Below are 9606 nucleotides of genomic sequence, written 5' to 3'. Positions count from 1 at the left end.
TGGCAAAACTTTTGCCGTTTCTAAACAAGCAGCATCCCCTATTTAAAAGTTTCACTCCTCCCCGCCACATCTCGGAAAACCTATCAGAGCACGAGTTCTTCCTTTCAACAACAAACTCCTAGGTCCACGAAACACCAAAGCTGTAGAAGCTCTATGATTGGCTAAGAAGTGAATGACGTAAGGTTTCTCAAGCCCACTAAGAATCGTCCGCCCCAAGACTGGCTCAGAGTCCACCTTCTGATTGGTCCTTACGGCAAGAAGGCAGGGACAATTGCTAAAGTTGACTTCTGGGAGCAAACCCCAGGAAAAGATGGCGGTGACCAAGTGCTGGAGGTTTGTGCTCCGTAGTCCAGGGCTGTCATTGCACACCGCGGCCGAGGCCGCCGTCACGGCTCCAGAAGTGACCGGCTCAGATGTCAAGGCGGCCCCAGTCGCGCGCTACCCGCCGATCGTGGCCTCCCTAACTGCCGACAGCAAGGCGGCACGGCAGCGGCGAGTGGAGCGATGGCAGGCCACAGTCCACGCGGCCAAGTCGGTGGACGAGAAGCTGCGAATTCTTACCAAGATGCAGTTCATGAAATACGTAGTTTACCCACAGACCTTCGCCCTGAACGCTGACCGCTGGTACCAGAGCTTCACTAAGACCGTGTTCCTGTCGGGGCTACCGCCGCCGCCTGCCCAGCCAGATCCGGAGCCCGCGCAGGTTCTGGACCTCGCTGCCCTTCGCGCCGCCGCCTGTGACTGCCTCCTGCAGGAGCACCTCTTTCTGCGGCGCAAGAAGCGTGCGCCCATCTACCAGGAACGCTACACCGTCGCCTCACCCTTCTTGAACCAACTGGTAGCTTCCCTCACCGGCTTGCTCAGCGCTTACAATCCGGTCCTGGCTGCCGCCGCCCTCGGTGAGCCTCGGGCAGCCTTTCGGGGCGGGGGAGGTGGGCATAGTAGGGGACCGGGGGTGCGTGCTAAGTCGCTTCCGTAGTGTCCTGCTTTTTGCTGCCTCATGGCCAGTAGTTCGCCAGGCTCCCCTGTCCGTGGAATTTTTCAGGCAAGAATACTGGAGTGGGTTGCGGTACCCTGCTCCAGGGGATCTTTCCCTCCCAGGGATGGAGCCGGCTCTCCTGCCTTCTACGGTGGCAGGCAGGTTCTTTACCACTAGCGCCACCTGGGAAGCCTGGTAAGGCATCTCTCTCTGGGCTAAATTTGCCCCCTCTTCATTTCTTTCTGCTTAGTCAGTTCTTTCCCAGTCCTTTCGCTCCTAGCTAGGGCTGCGTCCGGAGGCTGGGTTGTAGTGTCTGTACTTCCACTTACTAACTTATTACTGCTTAGTGAAGGTCCAGCCAAATGGAAGTGTAGTGTTGGTTAAGAGAAGGGGCTCCTAGAGAGCGTGACAGACCTGGGGTAGCCTTTTCGCTCTTCCACCAAAAAGTTACTGACCTTTTGGCGGTTTATAAGCCGATTTTGGCCTAGTTTTTCCTCATTTTCAAGGTGAGAATACGATAATTGTACTACTTGGTCATAGAACTGTTAAGATTAAAGATGGTATTGATTAAAATACCTAACGTATATTCAGTACTTTCTGTATGCCTGACCTTGTTTTGTATTTTATATGTGCCTAATTTTATACTTACAATAAATTTACAGTAGGTAGCACTGTTTTCATAAAAACCAAACAAACCCAAAGCACAGAGTCATAAAGTGTATTTAGTCAAAGAACCTATTGCCGGTAGATTTGGAGGACAGGCTTCAAACCCAGTCATTTTGGGTTTCCAATAAACAGTCAGCAACTTCTGTTTTACTGTTAAAAGCAGGCTTGAAAAATAATTAATGGATAGTGTTTTAAAGATAAGTGTTTCTAAGGCTTTCATGATTTTGTATCTGCCACCCCTGTAGGTATCTTAATAAATATTTATTGAATTAATGTTACTATGACTGTAGGTGTGTGTTCAACTGAGTCTTGTACTGTGCTTGTTACTTCCCTGCCAGTTGGGAATGAAGTAGTCTCCAGGGAAGCATCACAGACTTTTGTTCATGATTGATGGCCTGGGAAAGTTGACATTCTGCCCAAGACCTAGGTTCCTCTTGTATGTAATGGAGATGATGACAATTATACATACCTTTGAGAGTTATTGTGAAGATTGAGTTAGTAATTCATGAGACAGCTATGACTCTTACTAAACTTTTTATATCTGGTGAGTGAGATTGCTGTTGCTCTTATTTTGTGTTTATCCTTAACTGAGAAACTTCTTTGGTCACAACGCTTAATGTACTGTGGCACAGGTAGATATTAACAGTTTAAGCATTATGTTTATGTTGTGATCGTTTATGTTATCACATAATTCAAACTTTAACTTACACCAAAGAGAAATTTTTGGTGTATTTTCAATTAGCACAGTTCTTGAATTCTGTATTGCTGAGCCTGGTATTCTGAGAATAACTAGATTTGTTCAGATTATCAGATAAAAATGTTTTGAATATCTTTCGATAGATTATAACCGCCCAGTTCACTTCTACTGGTTGCGAGGTGAAGAAATTATTCCTAGTGGTCATCGGAAAGGTCGAGTTGATGCTGTGCGATACCAAATAAATGATAAACCACACAACCAAATTCGAATATCCAGACAGCTCCCTGAGGTAAGGATGTATTGCTTATGTGTCTGTTCACAGTTGAGGAGGAAGTATCAGCATGCTAGGTCAGTGGTCCCTAACTTTTTTGACACCAGGGACTGGTTTTTGTGGAAGACAGTCTTTCCCTGGACTTGGGGCAGGAGTTGGTGGGGAATGATTTCAGGATGATTCAAGTGTGTTACATTTATTGTGCACTTAATTTCTATTATTATTACGTTGTGATATATAATGAAATAACTATAGAACTCACCATCATGCAGAGTCGGTGGGAGCTCCGAGTTTGTTTGCCGCAACTAGACAGTCCCATCTGGGGGTGATGGGAGACCGTGCCTCCGAAAGCATGTGACTTATGTCCTGCTACTCTGTAATCTCGTTTTGCCTACTGTCACTGCAGAATACCCTGCTTCACAAAGATAGGATGTTGGAAATGGAGGTCGGCTTTTCAGGGCTTTTGTGGCAGTTTGATATTCTGCCTTGACTGAATATGGCAGGTTTGAAGTTGTCTCAAACATACTTTTAAGACCACTGTTGTTTGTGATCTCAGGCAGTATTGTGAGCAGCGGGGAGCAGCTGTATGTACAGATAAGGCTTTACTCACCTGCTACTCACCTCTTAATTTACAGCCTGGCTCCTGACAGGCCAGGGGCCAGTACCTGTCCGTAGCCCAGGAGTCGGGGCCCGCTGTGCTAGGTAATGGGTTAGGAAGGATAAAAAGCTTTGGGTAGAGCCCTTTCCTTTCAAGTGTATTTGGAGTACATCTCATCTGAAATGCTTTTTCAGCTTTTTAACTGTGTATTCTGCAGAGGTCAGATAATCATTTTAACTGAGGTTAGGCATCAGTTTATAGGACCATACCAATCTTTCCATTTTCTTAATACAAAAATACTGATGATAGTTTATGATTTTAATTTATAGTGAACTATCCTGTCTCATTGTAAATCGAGGCATTTTAACAGCTAGAAGTATTCATTTTGTAGGTATCCAGTTCTTTTGGAGAAAACAAGTGTATTCTGAATGTTATCTGTTTATCCATGCAAGAGGTTGGCACATTTCTTCTGCAAACGTCCAAATAGTAAATATTTTAGGCTTTAGGGGCCGTAAGTTTCTGTTGCAGTCTCAGTTCTTATGTAAAAATAGTACTGTACCATATGTAAATGAATTTATATGACTGTGTCCAGTAAAACTTTATTTGGAAAAACAGTTAGCTGGCTAGATTTGGCCCATCTTTAGATGGTTGCTGCTGCTGCTGCTAAGTTGCTTCAGTCATATCTGACTCTGTGCAACCCAGTAGACGGCAGCCCACCAGGCTCTGTCATCCCTGGGATTCTCCAGGCAAGAACACTGGAGTGGGTTGCCATCTCCTTCTCCAATGCATGAAAGTGAAAAGTGAAAGTGAAGTTGCTCAGTCATGTCTGACTCTTAGCGACCCCATGGACTGCAGCCTACCAGACTCCTCCATCCATGGGATTTTCCAGGCAAGAGTACTGGAGTGGGATGTCATTGTCTTCTCCCATCCATGGGATTTTCCAGGCAAGAGTACTGGAGTGGGATGCCATTGTCTTCTCCGTTAGATGGTAGAGTTTAATCATTTTGTAAATGCATCTCATTTTTAAGATTTTTAACTGTTAAGAATGTAAATATATGCTAGTGTTGCTGTGAATTTACTTATGACTTTTTTCTTTAAGTTTGTGCCACTGGATTATTCTGTACCTGTAGAAGTCCCTGTTAAGAATTGTAAGCCAGACAAACTCCCATTATTCAAACGGCAATATGAAAATGCCATCTTTATTGGTAAGTTTCTCCTTTAATAATTGTATTCAGAGTGTCCTGTGCAAATTTGCATAACTAATTTTTGATGACCAAGAAGTTCAGCCTGTCCATGAACAATGTAACTTATCTCAGGTTGCAACATACCTGAAAATTGAAAGAAAATATTCTCTCAACTTAGCATTTAAAATTTTATGTTTCTACTGAATTACAGTATTTAAGGTTAAAAAACAGTTATAGTTTATTATTTAGCTTTACTCTATGAAAGTCTCTAGGTTTATGCATGTCTCTGCAAATGGCATAATTCTTTTCCTTTTTATGCTTGAGTAATATTCCATTGTGCACATGTGTGTGTGTGCACACACACATATACATGTACATATGTATATACACACACACACACCCCACATCTTCTTTATCTATTCCTTTGTTGAAGGATATTTAGGTTGCTTGCATATCCTGGCTTTTGTAAGTAGGGCTGCTATGAACATTAGGATGCATGTATCTTTTGGAATTCTGGTTTTCTCCAGATATGTGCCAAGGAGTTGGACTGCCGGGTCACAGGTAGTTCTGTTCTTAATTTTTTAAGGAACCTCCCTGCTGTTCTCCATAGTGAATGTATCAATTTACATTCCCACCAACAGTGTAGGAAGGTTCCCCTTTCCACACGCCTTCAGCATTTATTGTTTGTATATTTTTTTGATGATGGCCATTTTGACTGATGTAGTACCTCACTGTAGTTTTCTTTTGCACTTCTCTAATAGTTAGTGATGCTGAGCATCTTTCCACGTGACTTTTGGCCATCTGTATGCCTTTGTTGGAGAAATGTCTATTTAGGTCTTCTGTCCATTTTTTGATTGGGTTATTTGTTCTTTGATATTGAACTGCATGAGCTAATTGTTTATTTTGGAGATTAATCCCATGATTATCTAACATGTTTTATCAGTCCTCTTTCAATCACTGTGGTGGTCTTGGAGAGTGAATTGTGGGGAACTTTTGGTTGAAAAGACTTTCCACTAAAATCAAGAATGTCAGCATTATAAAGGAAGTTTTTAAAGTTATGAAATGTTTGCATCCTTTGGTGAATATGACCAGGAGAAAAACAAAGCTCCCAATGATGACCAAGGAGTGTGAGAAAACTGATGTAATAGGGAATTATAAATTTTACATCTATTCCTTTGACTGATGATAGCTGGCAGATTGTACTTTCAGGTGAAATTTTTTATAAACAATAAGTAAACCAAGCTTTCCATTCATGTATTTTGAGTGCTGATCATATAATGAGTAGAGAGATATATGCGTTTGAAGTAAATACTGAGGACATGTTTCTATATTCCCTACTTGTGCATTTCATCTGAAATGTTTTTATTTTGCTTACAGGCACAAAGACAGCAGATCCACTCTGTTACGGACATACCCAGTTTCATCTGCTACCTGACAAATTAAAAAGGGAACGGCTTTTGAAACAAAACTGTGCTGATCAGATAGAAGTCATTTTTAGAGCTAATGCTATTGCAAGCCTTTTTGCTTGGACTGGAGCACAGGCTATGTATCAAGGTAAAACTAGTTTTATGGCATCAATGTTATTGGAAGACATTTTAATAATTTAGCAGGTCAAATTATTTTCTTTAGATTAAAACGTAGGTAGAATCTTAACATTTTGAAAACTTGCATTGGCATACAATGCAGTTGTTTTAAAATCCATAATTAGATATTTTACATTTATAGTTGGTTAATGGAACTTTGGTAGTTACCCTCATCTTTTACTTTGACCATTTTTGTGTGAATGCATTTTTTTCTGATGATATTCTCAAACATTTCAAAGACTAGCTAACTGAATCAACTCTATAGATGATAACAGCTTTCTGAAACTAGAAAATGAACTGCTTTCATGGATTAAATTTTAGATTAAATCACAGTTATCATGTATAATTTCTTTGAGAACCATATCTAGGGTGTAGATTGGGAGACAGTTCATTCAGTTAATGGCTTATGGTTATCAGGCACTGTTGGCTTTGGAGATACAGTGTTGAATGAGAGAGATCCTGCTTTCCTGGAGCTTATATTGTAGTAGGGATAGTAAAAGATAGTAAACATGTAGTGTTTTTGAAAGTATTAATCACTTCAGTCATGTCCAACTCTATGTGACCCCATGGACTGTAGCCCGTCAGGCTCCTCTGTCATTTCTCCAGGCAAGAAAAGTTGAGTGGATAGCCGTTCCCTCCTTCAGGGAATGTTCCAACGAGTGGTGATGCTCTGAAGAGAATACACTAGATGAAGGGTAGAATGTGCATAGGGTGCAGGTATAAATGAGGCATGGGGCAGAATCACTTTAGACTTTTAGAGTTAATTCAGGGGAGGTCTCTAAAGACTTTCATTTGAACAGAGACCTGAAGGATGAGGAGCCGCCTCTGCATAAACTTGTGGGAAGGACACTTCCAGGCAAAGGGAATGACAGGTAGCTCTGAGGTAGGAAGAGACTTGACGTGTTCAAGGAGCAGATGAAGGCTGATGAAGAAAGGGAGTGGGAGAATGAGGATGGGGAGCTGGGGTGAGATAGAGGAAGCTGGGGGCATGTCACAGAAGACTTTCAGAGCCCATTGTGGACCACTTGACTTTTATTGCAAAACCAGAAGTAATATAATACATACTTAGGTTGCTCCTACTCCTATATAAACATCCAGGAGGAGTTTTAACAGTGATTTAATTATTGCCAGCCTTATCTTTTTTTTTCCTCTGTATATATATTTTTAACCTCATACTCACAATTGTTGACTTATGTCTTTATAATAGAACTAAATAGATAAGAGTAGGAATACAAGTAGACAATCAGAAAAATTAAGAGGAAACTTTCTTAAAGATGTTAGAATGGTGTAGTTTATTCATAAAAAATAAAGTACTTTTTATATTATAATTAATTCTGTATTTTAACAATACTGTTTATTGGCTGTCTTCGACGGGGGAGCCTCATGGGCTGCCATCTATGGGGTTGCATAGAGTCAGACATGACTGAAGTGACTTAGCAGCAACAGCAGCATTAAAGTTGATATAAAATATATATGTGGCAAAACTTACAACTTACTGTGTGGCCCTTGAATTTAAAAGTATTAAAGCCAGTCAACCTGTACCAAGAGACAGCCAGAAAATTTGAATAATAAAGATATTCAGATATCCTGGAACCTTATGATGACATAAAATACACTAGGCAAAATGAAAACAACTCATAAAACTAATTTTGAAATATAAATTAGGACATAGAATTCATCTAATAACTAGCTACATGGTTGAAGTTCTTAGAAAGTCAAGGGTTTTTCTGAGGGCTTTTTTTTTTTGTAGATTTGGTGAAGTAAATGTCTGTAATGGTTATTGGGTGGTAGATGCTGCTGGTATAAGGGAAATTCGAACATATTTAGGGTTGGTGAATAACGATGTGGAGACATCTGCATAAATGGAGCTCACTTCTCTTCTTAGGTGAAGTGAGCTAAGGTTGAGATCTGATGAAGTCCAAAGTTGTCGAAAAAGTGTATCATGAACTTTGGGGATCCTAGAATTCTGGAAGGAAATAGTTCTTGATGCAGAAATGGAATATAGGATTAGGGTGGAGAAGATAGTGAAAACATTGAGATCTTTAGAAATTTAGTAGGTAAAATATCCAGGTTATAGGGGTATTTTATGTCCTCTAGTGTGTGTATTTTGTTTTGGTAAAATATATTCTACATATAAGTTTCAGCATAACTTTTCTTCTACAGGATTCTGGAGTGAAGCAGACGTTACTCGACCTTTTGTCTCCCAGGGTGTGATCACAGATGGAAAATACTTCTCTTTTTTCTGTTACCAGTTAAACACTTTAGCACTGACTGCACAAGCTGATCAAGACAACCCTCGGAAAAATATATGTTGGGGAACACAAAGTAAGCCTCTTTATGAAACAATCGAAGATAATGATGTCAAAGGTTTTAATGATGACGTTTTACTTCAGTTAGTTCACTTTTTACTAAATAGACCAGAAGAAGAGAAAGCACAGCTGTTGGAAAATTAAGAAAAAACATTTGCTTTGGGACTCTGAGAATACTGAAATTTCACTGAAGGAACAGTAAAAGGAATTTTGGTAATGAGACTTCTGTCAGATATTAAATACATTGATTTTGAGACAAATGTTTCTTTATGTTAACCTGTGATTAGACCTTTCATTCTGCTCAAAATACAAAACTAAGAGATTTAATTTTAGATACAGTATGTTGATTAAAATAATTTCATTCATATGTGACTAACTGATGAGACCAATTGAATAATCTTCAATACTTGAGTTTAATTGTCTCTGTGTGTTTCTGTAACTTACTGCATACCACTCACTGCATGACAGGCCGGTAATCTGAGAAACAAGGAGTTGGGGCAAGGAAAAATGACTTTATTTGGAAAGCCAGCAAGCTGAGAAGATGACAGACTAATGTCCTAAAGAATGATTTTAATTTGAGGTAGAATTTTAGCTTTAATGCTAGGGAAGGAGGAGGGAAGCAGGGTGCCTGATCAGCTTATGGACCTTCTTCTGAATGGATGGTAATGAGATAATCTGGTGGTATTTTGGGAGTCAACATTATCAACCTGATTCCAACTTGGCTGGGGTCTCAGAATATTAACTATAACCCTCAAGGAGGAACTAAAGGTCTGTGACTTTGTTTTATGACTATGTATTATTTTGTCTTCATTTCGATTCAGCTCAGTCGCTTGGTCATGTCTGACTCTTTGTGACCCCATAAACCGCAGCACGCCAGGCCTCCCTGTACATCACCAACTCCCGGAGTTTACCCAGACTCATGTCCATGGAGTCGGTGATGCCATCCAACCATTTCATCCTCTGTCGTCCCCTTCTCCTCCAGCCCTCGATCTTTCCCAGCATCAGGGTCTTTTCAAATGAGTCAGCTCTTCGCATCAGGTGGCCAAAGTACTGGAGTTTCAGCTTCAACATCAGTCCTTCCAATGAACACCCAAGACTGATCTCCTTTAGGATGGACTGGTTGGATCTCCTTGCTATCCAAGGGACTCTCGAGAGTCTTCTCCAACACTACAGTTCAACTGTATCAATTCTTCAGCTCAGGTTTCTTAATGGTCCAACTCTCACATCCATACATGACTACTGGAAAAACCATAGCTTTGACTAGACGGACCTTTGTTGACAAAGGAATGTCTCTGCTTTTTAATATGCTGTCTAGGTTG

General features: G+C 40.7%; 1 protein-coding gene across 1 annotated transcript; it reads left to right on the top strand.

Moving 5' to 3' along the window:
• The first annotated feature begins 277 nt into the window (after positions 1 to 277).
• Positions 278 to 8698, top strand: MRPS30 (mitochondrial ribosomal protein S30). Its single transcript, XM_043489057.1, has 5 exons — positions 278 to 899; positions 2486 to 2631; positions 4311 to 4416; positions 5773 to 5949; positions 8142 to 8698. Exons 1-5 carry the CDS (start codon positions 311 to 313, stop codon positions 8429 to 8431), a joined length of 1308 nt encoding a protein of 435 aa, XP_043344992.1. The 5' UTR covers positions 278 to 310; the 3' UTR covers positions 8432 to 8698.
• Positions 8699 to 9606: the final 908 nt, after the last annotated feature.

The sequence above is a fragment of the Cervus canadensis genome, chromosome 16, assembly GCF_019320065.1.
Source record: "Cervus canadensis isolate Bull #8, Minnesota chromosome 16, ASM1932006v1, whole genome shotgun sequence".
Taxonomy (NCBI): Eukaryota; Metazoa; Chordata; class Mammalia; order Artiodactyla; family Cervidae; genus Cervus; species Cervus canadensis.
This window is presented reverse-complemented; position numbering and strand designations above follow the sequence as displayed.